Source organism: Ranitomeya variabilis, chromosome 1, assembly GCF_051348905.1.
Source record: "Ranitomeya variabilis isolate aRanVar5 chromosome 1, aRanVar5.hap1, whole genome shotgun sequence".
NCBI lineage: Eukaryota > Metazoa > Chordata > Amphibia > Anura > Dendrobatidae > Ranitomeya > Ranitomeya variabilis.
Window position 1 is genome coordinate 460,559,599 of NC_135232.1, and position 23,534 is coordinate 460,583,132.

The 23,534-nt window shown below is 40.7% G+C and overlaps 1 protein-coding gene across 1 annotated transcript in view; it reads right to left on the reverse strand.

The window, feature by feature from the left end:
• The window catches only part of MUSK (muscle associated receptor tyrosine kinase), a 252,498-nt gene that overhangs the window by 157,448 nt on the left and 71,516 nt on the right, over positions 1-23,534 (reverse strand). Inside the window, exon 5 of the mRNA XM_077281030.1 lies at positions 18,770-18,911. Coding sequence (XP_077137145.1) covers positions 18,770-18,911 — 142 coding nt within the window. The remainder of the gene's footprint in view (positions 1-18,769; positions 18,912-23,534) is intronic.

Sequence of the window (23,534 nt, forward strand, 5' to 3'; positions counted from 1 at the left end):
CCCTACCATCCGAATGTCGCAGCAGAAATCGAGACTCATCAGACCAAGCAACGTTTTTCCAATCTTCTACTGTCCAATTTCGATGAGCTTGTACAAATTGTAGCCTCAGTTTCCTGTTCTTAGCTGAAAGGAGTGGTACCCGGTGTGGTCTTCTGCTGCTGTAGCCCATCTGCCTCAAAGTTCGACGCACTGTGCGTTCAGAGATGCTCTTAGGCCTACCTTGGTTGGAACGGGTGGCGATTTGAGTCACTGTTGCCTTTCTATCAGCTCGAACCAGTCTGCCCATTCTCCTCTGACCTCTGGCATCAACAAGGCATTTCCGCCCACAGAACTGCCGCTCACTGGATTTTTTTTCTTTTTCGGACCATTCTCTGTAAACCCTAGAGATGGTTGTGCGTGAAAATCCCAGTAGATCAGCAGTTTCTGAAATACTCAGACCAGCCCTTCTGGCACCAACAACCATGCCACGTTCAAAGGCACTCAAATCACCTTTCTTCCCCATACTGATGCTCGGTTTGAACTGCAGGAGATTGTCTTGACCATGTCTACATGCCTAAATGCACTGAGTTGCCGCCATGTGATTGGCTGATTAGAAATTAAGTGTTAACAAGAAGTTGGACAGGTGTACCTAATAAAGTGGCCAGTGAGTGTATATTATTTATGTTATCTACTGTTCATAGCAGGTAATGATTGTTTTAGGTCATAATCCACCATTATGATAACTATCAACTGTTGCTTTGGAACTCTGTTTCTGATAGTCAAATCAGATTGTATTCCTACTAATCTGGCTACTCGAAATGATCAGTAAATATGACTGAACTGTAGTAACTTTTCAACCTTGCACACCTTAGGCTAGGTTCACATCAATACAGTGCTCTCTGCCAAGCACTATGTCTGGGTTTCTGTCTGAATCTCTGAAAACAGTATTCCGCTTGAAATCCCGACATAGCCATTAACTTGAACAAAGCTAACCGAGTCACAAAAACGAGGCACACCATATACATATGTATATCTGACGACACAAATGGTGCAAGAACAAAGGCCATAGACTGTCCAGTGACTTCATCAGCTTCTTTGAAGTGAATATCTCCATTGGGACTCTGTTGGGGTTAACATCACAAAAATGTTTTTCAGAGATTCCAACAGAAACCCCTATGTCTTGCTCAGTGAGCCATAAAGAATATAACCTTCTGACCGAGTGTCCACAAAAAAGAAAAAGGTATATAGGTGCAAAGGTGCAGTATCTGCATTATAGTCACAATACTTTGGTTTGTGTGTAGCTTATATTGATGCAAATCCCTTTCTTTTATATGGTCATGATTATGCTGGTTACTTTCCTTATTACTTTATCCTGGAACATGCTGCAGTTTTATCCTCTCTAGACTAATAATGAGGACAATGTGCCCAAGTATCAATTGAGAGTTTCACCTGTAATTGGGAAGAAGTAATGCGTGAAATAATCTTGTAGTGACTTCTAGCCAAAATTTTTTTTTCTCTGAAACAATAAAAATATCTAAAAAAAACACTAGTGCCCTCACTGATATGAAGATAAAGGAAAACAGGAAAAATGGAAAAAAAAAAACAGAAAGCTGCAGACATACACTGGATTCTGTGTAATAAAATCCCAAAAATTTGCCTCAAGCTGAAAATGTACATGACGGTTTGTTGCCAGTTTGTCGAGTTCAACTCGGTGTGGTGTGGATCGAGATGCAACATGTAGAGTCAGTGCGCATCTCGATCCACACCACAATGGAGTTGAACTCTGCCTTCTCGGACAGTGGCAAAACACCAGCACTGACAAGGACTCACAAGGTCTGATGGCATCACATGAGAACGGTGCAAGAGCAGGGTAGGTTACACGCTTAACAGGCTGTATTAGATATCATTCCTGCTGCCTTCCCATGCAGCGTAATGTTCACATTTGTTATGCAATTACGAAGAGTTTTATCAGGGAACCTCATACACCATTGATCATTTTTGGTTTTGTATTTCATTTTGCTTTGAATGTCATATTTTAATTCTATTCTTAGTTTGATTCTGGTTTCTGTGATGGTGGTTCACCATTTAGGACTGCATATATGTTTTTTTTTTTCCCATTAGGCATCCACTCCCACTAGATATTTAATTTGGGCCGATTGCCTGCTCTGTTAACGGACTAGCGTGACAAAGCATCATATACATTTTTTCCTCTGTCCTTTGCCATTTAGCCTTCATTCACTCACCCATGTGACACATCCTAGTGCTGTCTATTTTTTCCTCAGACGGTATGCTGACCCATACAGTTTCATTGATTGACATCAGTTTTAAAAATGGATCTGTATCTCCTGTCACTGAAACTCAGAGAATATTCTCTGTTTTGCATATCAGATTCAGCCTTTAAAGTCTATAGATATCTGTGTAAAACAGCTGACAAACTGAAGACATTCTTTGTACCATCCAAATAAAATATATTTTTAAAAAGGACTTGACTCTTGCTTACACAAATTGATCTAGATACTGTGTAAAAATCCCTCATCTATTCTGATTCTGCCACTTTTTATCCCGTTTTGCTTTGTGTCACTTCATTGCAGATATATATACAATTTCTGTTTTTGAAGAGCAATATGTGCAATCTCTGTATGTAGTTTAACTGGATGTTTCTTCAGTCTTGGCTTCCAGCCCTCTATCTCAGACACTGTCAATCACAGCTAAGCAGCGTCTAAGACTGCTAGACTGCTAAATCAGTTACCGAGCTGTGATTAACAGCATTTAGGTGGGAGTGGTGACAGTGCCGAGAAAACTCTGAAGAAATGCCTGCCTTGACCTGCAAGCAGAGATTTCACATGATGTCCAAAAGCTACAACCGTAAATATTTCAGCAATGGAGTAACATAGCATATTTTTTCTGAGCAAGTTACTGGTTTTCTTTAAGAGTTATTGGATAAAAGAAATTTTGATATTCTACCTGCTTCAGTGAAAAAAAAAACGGATGAGAAAAATGGAAGCATATAGGATGACACCTAAGAACAGAATCATTCTGTTTCTCTTGAATGGACACACTCACATACAGTACGTGTGAATACAGCCTAAGGGGAGTACCTGACCAACCCCCAAATGAAAGCATACCATTACCTCAATACGCATCACATATTTCAAATACTGTTATTGACTATCTATCATGATTCTTCAGAAACTGAAACCTATCCCATGGCACTTTAGGTTAAAACATGGTTGTGACTCAAGTAAGTGCTTTGACTATCAAAGAGATTGACAGGGTCTTCATTGGTACTAGAGGGGATAATTGGAAGAGACTATAGGCACAAAAAGAGGCAAAGTGGATATATAAATTAAATACCATTACTCCTTTCGGTCTTAATGATCACAATAGCTTTGTCTCTTTCCTACCAACATAATCTGGCTATTTTCATATATGTTGATATACACCTGCCTGCTTATGCACACTTAAGTGCTTTGTATAGGTAGATATATCTTGTTTTTGAAGTGTACTTTTTTCAATGTTGTTTTTCTGGTATTGTGTGTGGCTTTTAGTTGGTTTTTATTCTTTTATTATTTTTATTTTTCTATATATCTTTCTCTGTTAGAGCTCACGTTTTGACAGATCTACTCTCCCTAGTTCTTCTATTGCTTTTATGATTCTATAAACCACCAAAGGACATCATTCTTTGAATCCAGGAATATCTATGTATGAAGACAGTTCACCTGCATTGGACGTTTGTTCACAACACATATTATCTGCCGTACTTTTGTATGAATTATTGTGGTGTGTTTATGTATGGTATACATGTTACAGGAGGTATTTTATGTACATTTATAAGTGTTTGTTTATGTATGTGGTTTTGCCTATATACTTATTTTTACTGTTTTTTATACAAGGTTTTTTCATTAGGACAAATATATGTGCTCTTAATATATTTATGCCCTTATATGCTTATTGCACTTTATTGTTGTTGCACTTGGCACTTTTCACACATATATATACAGTATATATATATATATATATATATATATATATATATATATACTTTGTATATTTTAGTATGAATGTATAGTGTAATTATGGTCGCACTTATATACTCACTGTGGGGTATATGGAGCTCTTTTTTGCACCGTTTTTTTTATATGGATTTATTAATCTGTTTAATCACTCTTTATTTTCCCCTATAGGGCGTTTTTGCATATTCCTCTATTAGCGGTAACAGTCCGGCATTCGGTTCTTTTTCCGTTTTTGTGCATTTTAATAACTTTCTTCAAGCACAATTCTGTTTGAGGATTGTATCACTGTTATAACAACAACCATGGACGTCATTCAGCCTTCTAAATATATCCCCTCCAGATGACAATGCAGTGGGTGTCAGCGGTAGGCGGTGTTATAGTATGCTGGTCGATATCGCACGATTTGTCTCGCTGCGGTGATAATACAGCAGGCGTCCCTGGTTTCCAAGCGTAACTAGGGATATGCGCATGCGCGGGTGTATCTGACCTGGAAACGGTTCAGCTACTTCCGGTTTTACCGGCGCCGGCCTGTGGTGATTAACGAAACAACGCTGTTGTTAGTATTATGATGTTCTTTGTCCAATCATTGTATTCCATCACAGGTGAAAGGGAGTGTTTTATTTGTCTCCGGCTCTATCATTGGTCACTATCTATATATAGATACCTGGCCAGTACCCAACCACCCCTGGATGAAGCATTTCAATGTGAAACACACGTCGAGTGTGGTGGGTCCTTTGAGTGCTTCCCTCTTGGTAATTATACTTTATTTATACTATTTATTATGTGTATGTGAATTGTTTATGGGATTATTTTTTCACCTTTGCTGTGCCTACGTAGGTAATCTATCACATTTAATTATATAGTATATTTGTGTATTTCACTCTTACTTCAATTATTATGGTTCCTACGTTTGCACATCGAGGGCGATTTACTCCTCTAGAAGATTATATATTGCATGTAATTTTTCTTGTATCTTATTACTAATCATGATTTAAGGGTGCATCTTATTGGTATCCCACCCCTTTCTCCTGTACTTGTGGTATTCGCTGTGATTTTATACATTAGTTTTGAATAAAGATATATATGTTTTATTGCATTGGCCTTGTGTGAAGTTGTTCTTTTCGGTTTTCATATGTGTATTGCTTCATGGCCCTTTAGGGGATTGACTTGGTGTTTCTTGTATCTATCATGAGAACTTGAATACTAATTTTAAGTAAATAGTCTATAGCTCGATGAAAAGAAAATAATTTTCAAAATAGGTTTTCCTCTTAAAGGAATTGTTCCCTTCCAAATATAATTAATCCCTCACTGCATTTTGTTAAAAAAAAAAAAAACACACTGTACTCGCCTTCCTCTGGTTCACTGTGAGTCTCTGCTACTGCTCCTCAAATGGGGCATTGGCTGTGCCTCTGGTGTCACCGTGATAGTTCAGCAGCCAATCAGTGAGCTTAGTGGCTCTGAATGGAGCATTCCAGTGTAGAGGGAAAGCCCAGGTCCAAGCTGCTAAGCTCACTGATTGCCTGTTACACCATTAACGTGACATCAGCGCCACAGCCAAAGCAAGACACTGGGAGCAGTGTTGCATATTTGCTGGTCAACCCAGGAAAGGTGAGTACTGTGTGATTTTGTTTTATTTTAAGACAAAATGTAACGAGGGACAAATTGTATTTGAAAGGGAATAACCCCTTTTACAGAAAAAAAAACAACAAAACAAATAAAGGTGAAACCGCAATTTTCTAGACATAAAGAACTCAACTTCCCAGCAGGAATTGGGTCTGAACATTTTCATTGTGGGATACTAAATGGCTTCCCACAACATGCAAAGGCAGAACTTGCACTCAGGCTATGAGATCTCATTGAGTTTAGGTAGAGTGCAGCCCACAGCAGTAAAACATTTGCACAAAGGTAACATTATTACAGCGGTTATTTCTATATAGTGCATTTTAGTGTCTAAGTGATTAAACAATCACCATCCTTTTTGGGACTAATTAATATTGTCATATTTCGAAAGGTAACTCTAAGAATTACTCTGTTTCTGGCTGTTATCTATCCCTCTCCTAGTGTATCATCACCCATCCCCTGCAGACTGTGAGCCCTCGCGGGCAGGGTCCTCCCTCCTTATGTACCCGTGTGCCTTGTTTTTGCTCATGTTTAATGTTTGTCTATATTTGCCCCGTACTTCACATGTAAAGCGCCATGGAATAAATGGCGCTATAAAAATGAATAATAATAATAATAATATCCTACATTTACCATTCCTCTCTGAAAGCTCTATTTCTAATTTTTGATTTGACTCTCAGCTAGTAGGTGGAGGCTAGGTGACATGATGACTTCCGTACACTAAACATGCATATAAATGTATTACAACTGTGTTTTTCTCTTGGTAGAAAATAGAGAGTTCAAGCAGCATGGGAGAAATTATACAGCAGTACTGAGAAGCTGTGAATCCAGCTCTTGCTAAAGAAGCTTGTTATCGACCTATTTCTCTGCCTTTGTCAGTGCCTCTCTCTGCTCCTCTAGTACTACCACAATTGGCTTCCTTTGCCTCCAGCCAGTGTATTAGTTGGGAGGAAGTGGAGGGTACTATGAAATAAATGGCTCATCAGTCATCCTAGTCACAACACGATGATGTTGCCTCTAGCAGCAACACCATCAGTTTGAGTTGGTGTTCTGCAAAGAGCTGTCTGCCTGATCAGAAATTACTAAGATGGAAAATTTTTAGGCCTTCTTTAATTTAAAAAAGAATGAAAAGTCTGTGAGTATGCTGTGTTATTAAATGGGCTGTTGATTCCTACCATGTTACCATGATGAGGTTAGGTCACTTGGACATTAACATGTCTTTGTGGTAATGAGTTTGCAAGGGTTTGCACACAGTTCATACTCATAGGAGACATTAGAGTTTTATACTCACATTTTCAGTGAAAATGAAATGCCTGCAATTCACAGCACATGTGTACACCACATATTGATTTTTTTCAATGGAACCTGGCAAATTTGAATTTCATAAGTTTCATTCACTTCTAGTTGTAAGAACTTTGCCCAAGAATGTTTTAAGCTGTAACTTAGGATAAAGTGTAAGCTCCTGAGATGTAAATCCTGCACTGTCTACAAAGATTATATAGTAATAGTGATTCAGTAGAGTAATATAATTTGTCTGAAAGTAATGGCATTAGCCATTAAATCATCTCTAGTGCACAATTCTAGAAATAGCTTTTGTTTTCTTTTATGAATCAGCTCTGAGAAAAGTGTAAGTAGATAGTTTGCATCCGGAGGCATAGTATGAAACCATTTCTAGTCGAAATCATCTCTATATTTAGAACCAATACTGGCCTATGGGCTATATTCAGCAAACTAACATTCCAAAGCAAAACGGAAGGTCATGTCATTCCAGGACAGTGTGACATCTTCTGTCTCCTTCCGTTCTACCTTTAGTGAAACTTTATTCTCCCATGAAATGTCAAACACTCAATGTACTGATTTTGTCTGTGAATATCAGCACACCACTTGACCTCTTTTTTCAGTCCCGAAGCTGATTACATGAAATCAGAAAAGTGCTATATACTGCTGACAAATTCAGCAAGTAAATTAATATACTGATTTTTTCGCTATATCAGGAGATGCCACTCTGCATTTATTTACATAGTTTTAAAGCTTACATAAGAAAGAACACAGTATCACTGTGATCAATAAATTCCTGTGGGGAATGGAGCAAAACAAGTTGCTTGGGAAAGAGATTAGCTTAGAAAACCTAACAATGTATATTACCATCAACAAAGCTGTTCCAGGCAACAGTTGGACTACAGCTCACATTTCTATGTGATGATTGGATGACTAGCATGAACCTAGAACAGGGATGGGCAATTAATTTTCCCAAAGGGCCACATGATTCTTTTGGAGGGCTGAACTTAATTCTGGTAATTATTATTATTGACTTTGTTGCTTAATCTTGAGCAAAATTAAGTATGTTAACTAGCTGCTACTGCTAATATATGCTATGATAGGGCTTCTTAAAAAATGTATTCTTACCTCTAAAAGCTAATCAAAATCATAAATATACTGGCTGTTATAAAGTTCATAAAAAGCAGTAAATTGTACTGCTACTGTTATTCAGCCAAAAGTGTTTATAATAAGTATAGATCTAGCTTGAGCAACAGCCCTCGCCCACACAATATGATGCCCTCACACACAATTTGATGCCCCCAGTCACCCCAACGCAGTATGATGTCCCCATATCTTCCTCAGGTTTTTTTCAACTTCAATTTTTTTACAGATGGTGTTAAGTTTGCATAAATAATTTGTTGAAATTTAATTGAATCCATTCTTTCCTCTACCCATGAAATGTTCCTCGTGACATTGGCTGCAACACAGCCCCAAAGCATGCTTGATCCACTCCCATGCTTAATGGTTGGCGAGATGTTCTTTTCCTGAAATTCTGTACCCTTTTTTCTCCACAAATACCTTTGATCATTGAGGCCAAAGAGTTTTATTTTAGTCTCACTGGTCCACAGCAATTTTTTCCAAAATGCATCAGGCTTGTTTAAAAGGTATTTTGCATTCTTCTGAATTTTGCATACTGCTGAATTTTATGATGAGGATGCAGGGGAAATTTTATTCTGATGATTCTTCTATGAAGGCCATATTTGTGCAGGTGTCTCTGAACAGTAGAACAATGCATCACAACTAAGTATTTCTGAAGGTCTTTTGCAGTCATGCTGATTTGCCTCTCTAGTAGTGTTGAGCGATACCTTCCGATATTAAAAAGTATCGGTATCGGATTGGATCGGCCGATATCCAAAAAATATTGGATATCGCCGATACCTATACCCGATACCAATACAAGTCAATGGGACACAAATATCGGAAGATATCCTGGATGGTTCCCAGGGTCTGAAGGGTCTGAAACTCTCCGTCAGGCCCTGGGATCCGTATTCATGTAAAAAATAAAGAATAAAAATAAAAAATATGGATATACTCACCCTCGGATGGGCCCTGGCTGTCACGTCTGCAAGCGTCTGCCTCCGTTCCTAAGAATGCAGAGAGTGAAGGACCTTCGATGACGTCGTGGTCACATGACCGGTCACATGAGCGGTCATGCGACCAATCACAAGACCGTGATGTCATCGCAGGTCCTACACTCACTGTAATCTTAGGAACGGAGGCAGACGCTTGCAGGGGTGACATCCAGAGCCTGTCCGAGGGTGAGTATATCCATATTTTTTTATTTTTATTCTTTATTTTTTACATGAATATGGATCCCTGGGCCTGAAGGAGAGTTTCCTCTTCTCCAGACCCTGGGAACCATACACTGGGAAGTTATAGGAACTTCCGATTCCGATTTCCGACATCACAAAAATATCGGAACTCGGTATCGGAATTCCGATACAGCGAATATCGGCGAATACCCGATATTTGCTTGAAATTTTGCTTGGTCTTCCAGATTTTATCTTGATCTCCACTGTTCCCATTAACCACTTTCAGACATCAGACGGAATGATCCATCAGCCATGTTCATGGGTGGTGCGAGGGCAATCGTCGCTGGGTGTCAGCTGATTCTGACAGCTGACACTTGGCAGTAGGTGCCAGGAGCGGTCACAGACTGTCATGTGTCAGTGTCTGTGTGTGTAATATGTGTGGTAAACGTGTGGCATGTGTGTGCGGCATCAGTACCACAAGGACGGGCGCCAGGGAAGAAGCGTTACAGTAATGGCTGTTCCCCGGCATCGGGCGCTGAACATGGCTCTCATCATTCTCCCCTGCTCTGCCGGTGATCGGCGTGAGGACGAGAGAATGATGAGAGTTACAATTAAGTGATAAAAGAGATGACAGCAGGCAGTGACTGATGGGACTATTGCTCCCATCAACCTATCCCTGCTGCTGCTGCTGCTAATAACAGTGACAGCAGGAGCGGCTGATGAGGGTATTAATCAGCCACCACCTGTACCATAAATAAATAAATGAAAAAAATGGTGTGAGTTCCTCTGTATTTTCTATAACCAGCCAGGCAAAACTTACAGCTGGGAGTTGCAACTCTCAGCTGTCAGCTTCAGCAAGGCTGGTTATCAAGAATAGAGGGGTCCCCACGCTGTTTTTTTAAATTATTTAAATAATTAATTTTTAAAAATGGTGTGGTGTTCCCCCCATTTTTGACAAACAGCCTTGCTGAAGCTCACAGCTGGGAGCTAGTATTCCCAGGCTGGTAAGGGGCCATGAATATTGACCCTCCCAGCCTAAAAATAGCAGCCTGCAACTGCCAGAAAAGGCACATTTATTACAGAGCCTTGCGAAAGTATTCGGCTCCCTGGAACTTATCAACCTTTTCCCACAAATTATGCTTCAAACATAAAGATGCCAAATGTAAATTTGTGGTGAAGAATCAACAACAAGTGGAACACAATTGTGAAGTTGAATGAAATTTATTGGTTATTTAAAATTTTTGTTGAAATTCAAAAACTTAAAAAGTGCGGCGCTCAATATTATTCGGCCCCTATAACGTAATACTTTGGTGCACTACCTTTTGCTGCGATTACAGCTGCAAGTCGCTTGGGGTATGTCTCTATGAGTTTTGTACATTGAGAGACTGAAATTCTTGCCCATTCTTCCTTGGCAAACAGCTCGAACTCAGTGAGGTTTGATGGAGATCACTTGTGAACAGCAGTTTTCAGCTCTTTCCTCAGATTCTCGTTTGGATTGAGGTCTGGATTTTGACTTGACCATTCTAACACCTGGATACGTTTATTTGTGAACCATTCCATTGTAGATTTTGCTTTATGTTTGGGATCATTGTCTTGTTGGAAGACAAATATCCGTACCAGTCTCAGGTCTTTTGCAGACTCGAGCAGGTTTTCTTCAAGAATGGTCCTGTATTTGGCTCCATCCATCTTCCCATCAATTTTAACCTTTTTCCCTGTACCTGCTGAAGAAAAGCAGGCCCAAACAATGATGCTGCCACCACCATGTTTTACAGTGGGGATGTGTGTTCAGGGTGATGAGCTGTGTTGTCTTTACGCCAAATAATCGTTTAGCATTGTTGCCAAAAAGTTTGATTTTGGTTTCATCTGACCAGAGCACCTTCTTCCACATGTTTGGTGTGTCTCCAAGGTGGCTTGTTGCAAACTTTAAACAACACTTTTTATGGATATCTTTGAGAAATGGCTTTCTTCTTGCCACTCTTCCATAAAGGCCAGATTTGTGCAGTGTACGACAGATTGTTGTCCTATGGACAGACTGTTCCACCTCAGCTGTAGATCTCTGCAGTTTATCAAGTGTGATCATGGGCCTCTTGGATGCATCTGTGATCAGTCTTCTCCTTGTTTGAGATGAAAGTTTGGAGGGATGGCCGAGTCTTCGTAGATTTGCAGTGGTATGATACTCCTTCCATTTCAATATGATCGCTTGCACAGTGCTCCTTGGGATGTTTAAAGTTTTGGAAATCATTTTGTATCCAAATACAGCTTTAAACTTCTCCACAACATTATTACGGACCTGCCTGTTGTGTTCCTTGGTCTTCATGATGCTCTATGTGCTTCAAACAGAATCCTGAGACTATCACAGAGCAGGTGCATTTATACGGAGACTTGATTACACACAGGAGGATTATATTTATCATCATTAGGCATTTAGGACAACATTGGATCATTCAGAGATCCACAATGAACTTCTGGAGTGAGTTTGCTGCACTGAAAGTAAAGGGGCTGAATAATATTGCACTCTCCACTTTTCAGTTTTTAAATTTCTAGAAAAATGTAAAAAGACCAATACATTTCGTTTAACTTCACAATTGTGTTCCACTTGTTGTTGATTCTTCACCAAAAATTTACATTTGGTATCTTTATGTTTGATGCATGATATGTGGGAAAATAGTTATATGGTAAATAAAGACACAGCCAGAATAAAGTCCTGAAAAAAATGACACAGACTCCTTTAACATTCTCAATTAAACCATGCTTACAACCTTGTCTAATTTCCCCGAAGCCCTTGATCTCCAGTAATAAAAATAAAATAAAAAAAACAATATACCATAACTGTCTGTCGTTCTATCCCATGTTGTAATCCATGTCTGGAGGACAATTAGTTTTCAAATGTAACTCCGGAGAGATCCAAGCTAGCACCATGAGTGCTCACCGGATCTCACCACAGCTCAGCCTAGCTGGGATCGGAGCCCAGTGACTGGAGGTAACCACTGTTACGGCTGCCACCGCAGATGCGGCCGAGCCGACGCCTCCACATCGCCAGACATAACGACGTGGGGCGAGCGTCCCTAGTGGGAATGGAATGTGGACCCACTGGACCACATAGAGATACCTGGACCTACCCAGACTAGGGAAGGGCAGTGAGCAGGGTCTGTGGCAGCTGAGCATGTGGACAAGATGGCGATATCCAGAACTAGATTACACCGCACAACTTCAGGTATGAAGAAACAAAGTTTACTCAAATGAAAACACTAAATAACAAAACATAATGTCAGGATCCCGATTCCACACATCAGAGTAGGGTACACGTCTCAGGATAACAGATGAAGGCAGAAGGACATCACGGGTTGATGAAGTCCAGGGTTATCTGGCACAGGCATGCTAGGATGGCCTCTCAGGCCTCAGGCGCAGCAAAGGCTCAGCAGGAAAACATCAAACACCAACCTCAAATGGATTTCTGACGATGGCAAGTGTCATCACGGGTTGATGCAGTCCAGGGCCATCTGGCATGGGCTTACTAGGACGGCCTCTCTCCCAGGCCTCAGGCACAGCACAGGCTCAGCAGGAGAACATCAGACACTGACCTTGGACAGACGTCAGATGATGGCAGGGATCATCATTGGTTGATGGAGTCCAGGGTCATCTGGCATGGGCTTACTAGAACAGCTGCTCTCAGACCTCAGGCATAGCACTGGCTCAGCAGGAGAACATAAGACACTGACCCAGGGCAGACGTCATCATGGGGTGGACCCCAGGGAAGCGGTGGAACATCAGGTCACAGGCAGGACATCAGGACATCAGACACAGGGTGGACATCAGGACATCGGACACAGGCTAGACATCAGGACATTGAACACAGGCTGGACATCAGGACATCAGACACAGGCAGGACATCAGGTCATCGGACACAGGATAGACATCTGGGACACTGGAGTGGCAGCCCAGGTCATCTGCTGGGACACTGGTGTGGCAGCCCAGGGCATCAGGACATCGGACACAGGAAGGACATCAGGACATCAGACACAGGCTGGACATCAGGAATACCGGATAGACATCTGGGACACTGGCGTGGCAGCCCAGGTCATCGGCTGGTACACTGATGGCACAGGACCATGTAGCAGTGGTCATCAGGTTCCTAGCTACAACCATCAGGCTCCGGGCATTGGACCTAGGAAGGAACTCAAGCGTGATGGTGCAAGCACCGCCTGACTGGAACTGGGCCAGACAGGGTTAGCACCGCATGGAAGGCTGAGCACAGAATAGTAAGAGCTCAGCAAGAACACCGGACTCCATCTTTAAAAGATGAGCCCTGAAAGTTCAGTCACTGCGTGCGGGGTGTCAGACACAAAAGGACTTCAGGAGCATAACACAATAGAAACAGTTTAGACAGGATCAGGTACTGGATATGCAGCCTCCAGGATAGGTGGGTCTGGGTACTCTGCCCCCAGATTAGGCGGAAAAACAAAACACAAACGGATCTGGATATGCAGCCTCCAGGATAGGCGGGTCTGGGTACTCAGCCCCCAGATTAGGCAGAAAAACAAAACACAAACAGATCTGGATATGCAGCCTCCAGGATAGGCGGATCTGAGTACTCTGCCCCCAGAACAGGCGAAAGACAGGTATCAGCTCTCCCAGAACATACTGCAGACAGAACTGGAGCTGGATACCTAACTCACAAGGCAAGATGCAGAAACACAATGCAATGCTCTGGCAATGCCCAACAGGAAAGAGGGAGTTTATATAGAGCTGCCCCTCAGCGATAGGCTGAGGAAAGCAACACAGGTGCACACTTAAACCCTGATAAAGGCAGGGTAGGTGTGGCCGCGCGCACCCTAAGCACAAGCAGAAACCATTACAGCACAGATAGCACAGGAACTGTGGCTTAAGGCACCTGGCAGTGACTGCTAGCCTGAACACATGTGGAAAGTCACGCACCAGCTGCAGAGGACCTTGCAAGCTGCGGATAGCTTCCACAGCGGCAGCCAGGGACCCCACATACAGTGGTCATGCAGCAGGGCAAAGACATCACAGCACATGTACAGCTACGCAGCAGTACAAGGAACTGAGCCACATCCATACAGATAACAGACTACAGTATCCCTGCAAGTTAGGGGGAGAGGAGCAAGGGTTAAAGCAGAGACATGCAAAAGTAACGCCGAAGAAACAAGGTATAAAACCAGTGGCGTTACAACCTCTATGACATCACCCCTGGACACTGAGTGCTCACTGTGCTAGCGGGGATCTCACCGCAGTGCAGCCCAGCTGGGAATACAGCCCAGTGACTGGAGGTAACCTATATAATATCACCCCCAGTCACTGATGCTGTGTTCCCAGCAGCTCATCCACCAGTGGTTCTCAGCCTGGATCGTCACATCTTGGCACTGTCCAGGTTGAAAACTAATTGTCCCCCAGACATGGATTTATGACATGGGACAGAATGACGGACAGGTACTTTTATTACAGGAGATCAAGGGCATCAATGGTTTAATTGAGAATATTAAAGGAGTCTGTGTCATTTTTTCAATTAAAGGACTTTATTCTGGCTGTGTATTTACCATATAACTATATGATTAGTAATGGAGAGGTGTCTTATAGACACCTCTCCATTACTAAGCTGTGGGCTTGATGTCACCTGACAATACAAAGGTGACATCAACCCCACAAGTATGAACCACACTTGCCACTGCTACAGAGCAAGTGGAAAAAGCCGGGCAAAGTGCAAGAAATGGTGCATCTAACAGATGTGCCTTTTCTGGGCAGTTATTCCCTTATCAGACTGAGAATACTAGCAACCAGGTGTGAATTTTAGCAAGGCTGGTTGTCAAAAATGGGGGGAACCCTACACTGTTTTTTAAAATTATTTATTTAAATAATTTAAAAAAAGGTGGGTACTTCCCTATTCTTGATAACCAGCCTTGCTGAAGCTCACAGCTGAGGGTTGCATCCCCCAGCCGTGAGTTTTGCCTAGCTGGTTATAGAGAATACAGGGGAACCCACACCGTTTTTTTTCATTTATTTATTTATTTATTTATAGCACAGGCAGCGGCTGATAAATAACTCCATCAGCCACTCCTGCTGTCACTGTTATTAGCAGCAGCAGGGGAAAGCTGATGGGAGTAACAGTCCCATCAGCCACTGCCTGCTGTCGCCTCTTTTATCACTTAAATGTAACTCTCATCATTCTCCCCTGCTAATGCCGATCACCAGCAGAGCAGAGGAGAATGGTGAGAGCCATGTTCAGCACCCAGCGATGGGGAACAGCGCTTACTGTAACACTTCTTCCCCGGCGCCGATGCATGTCACAGAGATGAAATCCATGTGTGTTATGCGTATGCATATCAGCGGGATGTTTTGTGCCCCATGCTGACATTTAAAAATGGATATGTCAGTGTGTTTTTCCCATGGACACACCATGTGCACAGACCCAGTCACTTGAATTGGCAAATAATGCTCCATTCCTCCCCAGTCTCTCCGTATGGCTAAGTAGTACTGTACAGCCACATATAGAGTATTGCCACATTCAGTAGAAATTGTGGAACATATTTTGGTGCCATTTTTGCCCACTTTTTGTGTGAAAATGTAATATCTTTCTCTAAAACAAAATTTTGGTGGTAAAAATTTAATTATTTTGTCTTCACTTCCCAATGGTAAAACAAATTATGTGACACATCCATGCTGTCAATATGATCACTGCAGCCCTGGATGAATTCATTGAGAGGTGTAGTTTGTAAAATGGGGTCACTTATGGGAGGGTTCTGTTGTTCTGGCACCTCATGGGCTCTCCCAGTGGATTATGGCACCTGCAAACTATAACAGTAATATCTGGCGCTCTTTGCCTTCTGAGCTTTGCACTGTGCCTGAAAAATATTTCTCGATTACATGTATGGTATTGGCACACTCAGGAAAAAATGGACCTCAGTTTGTTGTAAAAAAAATTCCTATTAGCCTTTGGAAGAAGTAAAAACTTGGGGCTAAAACAACATTTTAGTGGTAGAAATGTAACTTACTCTTTCTTCACCGCTCAGTTGTATAAAATTGGGGAATGTAGCTTGTAAAATGAGTCACATAAAGGGGGTTTCTGTTTTTCTTGCACCTCAGAGGCTCTGCCAATTTGTCATAGCACCCTCAAACCATTCAAGCAAAATCTGAACTCCAATATGGTGCCTCTTCCCTTCTGAGCTTTGCACTGTGCCTCTAAAGTAGTATTGCCCTACATATGCTGTATAGGCACATTCAAGAAAATTTGCACACCTTTTGGGGGCCAATTTATCCTTTTACCCTTGGTAAAATAAAAAATTGGGGGCAAAAAGATCATTTTTGTGAAAAAAAATATGATTTTTTATTTTTACGGCTGTATGTTATAAACTTCTGTGAAGCACATGGGGGTTTAAAGTGCTCACCACACATCTAGATAAGTTCCTTGGGGAGTCTAGTTTCCAAAATAGTGTCACTTGTGGGGTTTTTCCACTGTTTAGGCACATCAGGGGCTCTCCAAATTCCGATTTCAATTAAATTTTTGCATTTAAAAAGTAAAACGGTGCTCCTTCTCTTCCAAGCTCTGCCATGCTCCCAAAACAGTGGTTACCCCCACATATGGGGTATCAGCCTACTCAGGACAAATTGCACAATAGCTTTTGGGGTCCAATTTCTCCTGTTACCCTTGTGAAAAAAATTGGGGGCGTAAAAATCATTTTTGTGGAAAAAATATGATTTTTTATTTTTACGGCTCTATGTTATAAACTTCTGTGAAGCTCATGGGGGTTCAAAGTGCTCACCACACATCTAGATAAGTTCATTAGGGAGTCTAGTTTCCACTATTTAGGCACATCAGGGGCTCTACAAACGCGGCATGGTGTCCAATGTCAATTCCAGCTAATTTTCATTGAAAAGTCAAATGATGCTCCTTCCCTTCCGAGCTCTGCCATGCGCTCAGTGATTTACCTGCACATATGGGGTATCAGCGTACTTAGGACAATTTGCCCAACAACATAGTAGGACCAATTTCTCCTGTTACCCTTTGTAAAATGAAAAAAATTTGATCTGAAGTAAATTTTTCGTGAAATAAAAGTTAAATGTTCATTTAAAAAAACTAAATCCAAAAATTCCTGTGAAGCACGTGAAGGGTTAATAAACTTCTTGAATGTGGTTTTGAGCACCTTGACAGTGCAGTTTTTAGAATGGTGTCACTTTTGGATATTTTCTATCATATGGATCCCTCAAAGTGCCTTCAAATGTGAGGTGGTCCATAAAAAAAATATGGTGTTGTAAAAATGAGAAATCGCTCTTTAAATTTTAACTCTTATAACTTCCTAAAAAAAAAAAGTTGGTTTCAAAATTGTGCTGATATAAAGTAGACATGTGGGAAATATTACTTTTTAAGTATTTTGTGTGACATATCTCTGTGATTTTAGTTCATGAAATTTCAAATTTGGAAAATTGCGAAATTTTCAACATTTTCACCAAATTTCCATTTTTTTCACAAATAATCGCAAGTCAAATTAAAGAAATTTTACCAATAACATGAAAAACAATATGTCATGAAAAAACGTTCTCAGAATCACCGGGATCCATTGAAGTGTTACTTCATAAAGGGACAGTGGTCAGAATTGCAAAAATTGGCTTGGTCAATAACATGCAAACCACCCTCGGGGGCTAAGGGGTTAACTGCCATTTCATAATTACATTTTGAACTGAGGAAAGGGCAACTTGAAAACGCTTTGCTATCTTCTTATAGCCTTGTCCTGCTTTGTAGGCTGCCACCATTTTCAAAGTGCTAAGCAGCTCTGGTGAGAAGAACCCATGGCTGCTGGGACATTTGCATCATCTGGCCTTTGCTAACAATGATAATGAACAAGCCATAACCCTAGCAGGCTAATTAAGGTCTGAAACCTTGGTCAATGTTATCAGAGCACACAAATCTCAAAGGGTGCCCAAACTTTTTAATAGGACTATTTTCCTTTTTGTAATTTTTAAAATGTAAAAAAAATGCAATATGTATATATCTTTAACTTTAGGCTTTTTGGAAATCATTTCAGCTTCAAATTGCTTAACTGTTCACAATAACAATAATTTTGACCAGGGGTGCCCAAACATTTACATGCCACTCTATCTATCTATCTATCTATCTATCTATCTATCTATCTATCTATCTATCTATCTATCTATCTATCTACTCATCTTTGGGACTCCAACTTTCAGGAAAACAGGGTCTCCTTGATGGATACTTGGTAATGCCATGTAGCTGAGAAGAACTGAAGACCAACTCATGAAGCTATCTTAGTCACATCTAGGGTAGTTACTGACTTGTCTATCACCACGACTCCCATTAAAGTAAAAGTAAGAGCCATGGACATCTTTAATCTAGTCCTAGATACAGTTGAATGTTTCCCATAATAACTTGAAGGGAATGAATCAGGAAAGGACGTTGACTAGAAATTCACCAAGAAGTGAAAGTTTCTGTAATAGCATAGGGTAAACTGTCATGCAGTCTTCCTGGCATACAGAACTCCATAGAATATGCTATACTTTTAAGTCTTAGATTTTGTATGTAGTTCTATATTTTGTATACAATGAAGTGAATATTACCTTCCACTTCCAGAAGGGCCGGTTTGGAAATTACAGTTCCAAGGCTATTCTTAGCTATACAGCGGTATTGGCCAACATCTTCTCTTTGTACTTTCTGAATTCTCAGGCTTCCAGAATCTAAAATGGAGATGCGAGCATTCTCCTGCAAATACAGGAATGAATAATGACACAGTTATTCTATAAGCACAATTTTTTTCTGCACTGAAATCACTTAACAATATAACATCTCTGCAAATTAATAGGAATTATTTTTAACTAATTCAACTTTAAAGTAGCATATGATAATGAATGTAAATATTTATAGCTGGAAAATCATGATAGTGCTTCTTGTCGTATGGTGATGAGCTTGTTTTTGCAAGATATCAGCCATCAGTTAAGAATAAAGTCTTTTTTATATGTACGTTATTGTAGGGATTCTAGCTCTCAGGCACAGCCATTTCTCCCAGAGCAAACATTTTATGCAAAAGATGTACAGTCCTACTGTCTCAGTGTCCCATTCAGCCTGAGCTCCAGGAGCATTCAGCGTCAAGCATAAGTGTTCATCTCCATGAACAGTTCACACTGAACAGGCTGCAGCTTCCACAAGTTACTCTGTAGCTCCAACACACAGACTGCTCAGCTTTCCTAGCTGAACAATTCAAATAGACTACAGAGGGGTTGGGGAGAGGAAAAGGCATGTGAATTAAAAAATTACTTTTATTAAGCAACTATTAAAAACAATCAATACGAGAATTAATAATAAAACAAAAAAATATTAAACGGCTTGTGAACCAATGTCTCTTTAATAAATTTATCTATAAGACAGAGTTAGAAGGATAACCCCGAAAGAAAGCTTGAGGGCCGAATCTCGCGTGGGGGGTTCTGGCATAACGCTACAGCTCTGGTAATACTACTATTCTTGTTATGTACTAATACAAGCCTTTCATCTATTGTTTTTCATGTCATGCCTTGACATGGAATTTTACTATATAGGATACTGATTATACAGGTTACTGAATACCATTTAATTACATTTTTCACATATTTAATTCTCACTATTCAGCCTAGCAGTATAGTAATTTACTTACTGACTATCCTTCTAACTCAGTTTTATAGCATATTTTTAAACGTACAGTGGCTAGTATTTTAGGTGGACTGATATAATTGCACTAATTTTGGCACTATTATACTGAAACCTTTGTTGGTTTCACACTTGCGTTTTGATCTGCAGCGTTTAAAAAAAAAAATGCAGGTGGTGAAAAAACGCATGCAAACGCATGCAAACGCTGCGTTTTTTAGACGCATGCGTTTTTGCATGCAGAAAAAACGCGGCGTTTTGACGCGTTTACATGCGTTTTTTCCTGCGTTTGCGTTTTTGAAACGCATGCTGAGAAGTGTGTGACAGCTGCCAATCATCAAAATCAACTAGAAAACCCACTATTAATAGAATTACATAGGGTTAGGGTTAGGATCCCTAGGGTTAGGGTTAGGGGTAGCTTTTTATTAGAAGAATGTCCTGGTCACCAGGTCACTGATAAGCCACCCCCCACCATCAAGGTGATAAAGGGATCCAAACCCTAACCCTACCCCTAACCCTAGGGATCCAAACCCTAATTCTAACCCTACCCCTAACCCTACCCCTAACCCTAACCCTAACCATAACCCTTGGAATCCTAACCCTAACCCTAACCATAACCCTACCCCTAACCCTAACCCTAACCCTAGGGATCCAAACCCTAACCCTAACCCTACCCCTAACCCTAACCCTACCCCTAACCCTAACCCTAACCATAACCCTAGGGATCCTAACCCTAACCCTAAGGGTTAGGATCCTAACCCTAACCCTAAGGGTTAGGATCCTAGCCCTTAGGGTTAGGGTTAGGATCCCTAGTAACCCAAGGGTTTGGGTTAGGGTTAGGGTTTTCTTGTTTTTTTTGTGTTTTCTTGTGTTTTTCTATAGAAACGCATGCATTTAAAAATGCATGCAAATGCATGTGCTTAAAAACGCATGCGTTTACATAGACAGCAATACATTTTTTTTGCCGCGAATAAACGCATGCATTTTTTTGCGGCAAAAAAACGGCGCTAGAAATTACTACAGGTTGCATTTCTGCAACTAAACGCACGCGTCAAAAAACGCATGCGTTGCCGAAAACGCGTCAAAACGCATGCTAAAAAACGCATGCGTTTTTAATGTTAAGTATAGAAAAAAAATGCATGCGTTTTTTAGCGCTAAAACGCTGCAGATCAAAACGCAAGTGTGAAACCAGCCTTAAGCATGGTGGTTCATAAGGTGTTTAAGACATCTTTATATATTTTATATTCATTTTCTTGTTGATAATTTTTAATAGGTACTTAATAAAAGTTATTTTTTAATTTCCTTACCATTTCCTCTTTCCCCCTCCTCTTTAGTTTATGATATAGTTAGTGGTGTCCACTTATGTGAATTATTTTTTATGCCGTTACCTACTAACCCTTTCCATTCAAAGAGAGACGACCTATTTTTCTCCCAGCTTCAGCTCACATTTTGGCTAGTCACTCACCAGCTTCAACATACTCCACTCTGCTCAACATGCCAGCAGACTGACACAAGGTAAACCCATATCCTGACTCTTAGTCAAACCTAGCCAGGTACATCTATTTAAGACCTGCAGTGCTTGAGTTTAAACCAATAAAATCTGGTGCAGGGATGTACTGACCTGTCTGTGTGGTGAGTGACAGTCCAGTCGCCCAATCAAGGCCAGGGCCTGCTGGGTTTCCAACAGGTATCGCCTGCTTGGAATGATTCCCAGACTATTTCGCTGGCTGTCTGCCTCTTATCTCTGCCAGTTGTAGCTCTGATAATTTATTTCTCTGCTTTGGTCTTTGTTGACCGACCTTGGATTTGCCTTTGACTATCCATTCTCCTAGCCGCCTTATCTTGAAAGTCTGACCCTGGACTGTGACCTGACTATGCCTTTGCCTCACCCCTCTGTTTATGACGTACGCTCATGGCTCTAGACCTCGGACTCCTTACTTTTCCCACCTCATGGCGTGTCCGTAAGTAATGACCAGCGTCACAGTTTTATTCAGGTTTTTTAATTGTGATACGATAAATAAATTTTTTGAAATAAGACTACTTACTTTTGTGTGGCCATATTTTGACAGCCATAAAATGTACTTTTATTCTTCAAAAAGCTGTATATGAGTTTATTTTTTGAGTGACAAGATGTAGCTTTCAGTAGTATCATTTCCTGATACATGGACTGTTTGATCCTTTAATTACACTTTATGTTGGAAGTGAAATGATCAATAAATTCAGCATTTCTGGAATTTTTTTTAAATACTGTTCACTGGAGGTGATCAAATTGATGCAAAGTGGTACAAATATAATTTCATGAAATTAACAGGTCAAAGCTAATTTGAACAATATGCAAATTAATTTTCGAGAATCTCCAAACAAATGCCAGAAATGTTTTTACACATTGCAGAAGATTTTGATACTCTCAAAAATTTGACATAACTTCAGGCACAACCAGGCTGCCTTCCACATAATGCCTAAACCAAAAATACCCTCTCGGCCAGCTGAGGGCATACCTCTAAGCCGCAACATATAAACCTATAAAGAACCTGCCAGGTTGCAAAAATTACAAACCAAATGTATATGAAAATTCACAACCGAGCAGAAGAGGTAGCAAAGAACAAGTAGTTTTTATTGAGGTAACAAATACAAAATAGTACAATACTTAAATATGGACAAAAACGGTGAGAGGGAAGGCGTGCCAATAGCACCACCAGCAGAATAGATGTTATTTAATCGCTGGAGAAAGACACAGCACATTCAGGCTACCTGACTCCACATCCACACTGGGAAATGCCCAGAAATGAGACCAGTGGCAAACAGTGGTATAACAAGATGAATCAGAACTCCAAATAGATAAAATAAAAGTTAAACTAACCAGTATATCTATGGAGTAGGCCCATTGAGAATGACATAAGGCCACATATAGAATATCAAATCACAGTGTCACTGCACTAAATGAAAGGCAGGGCATAGAGATGTACCTGCACCGGTACCTCCAGGTCTAAGGGAAAATGTGTGCATGCTAAAGATGTTAGAAGACATTACCTTGAGACATGGTGGTCACCGGGCACCGGGCACCAGCGTGGTGTGGGCAGGAAGGAACCTGGCCCGGTGACCACCATGTCTCAAGGTAATGTCTTCTAACATCTTTAACATGCACACATTTTCCCTTAGACCTGGAGGTACCGGTGCAGGTACATCTCTATGCCCTGCCTTTCATTTAGTGCAGTGACACTGTGATTTGATATTCTATATGTGGCCTTATGTCATTCTCAATGGGCCTACTCCATAGATATACTGGTTATTTTAACTTTTATTTTATCTATTTGGAGTTCTGATTCATCTTGTTATACCACTGTTTGCCACTGGTCTCATTTCTGGGCATTTCCCAGCGTGGATGTGGAGTCAGGTAGCCTGAATGTGCTGTGTCTTTCTCCAGCGATTAAATAACATCTATTCTGCTGGTGGTGCTATTGGCACGCCTTCCCTCTCACCGTTTTTGTCCATATTTAAGTATTGTACTATTTTGTATTTGTTACCTCAATAAAAACTACTTGTTCTTTGCTACCTCTTCTGCTTGGTTGTGAATTTTCATATACATTTGGTTTGTAATTTTTGCAACCTGGCAGGTTCTTTATAGGTTTATATGCCTTCCACATAATGCCTTGCATCTATCACATTACATGGTATAGCACAGTCAATCAGAAATGACTATCATATCTT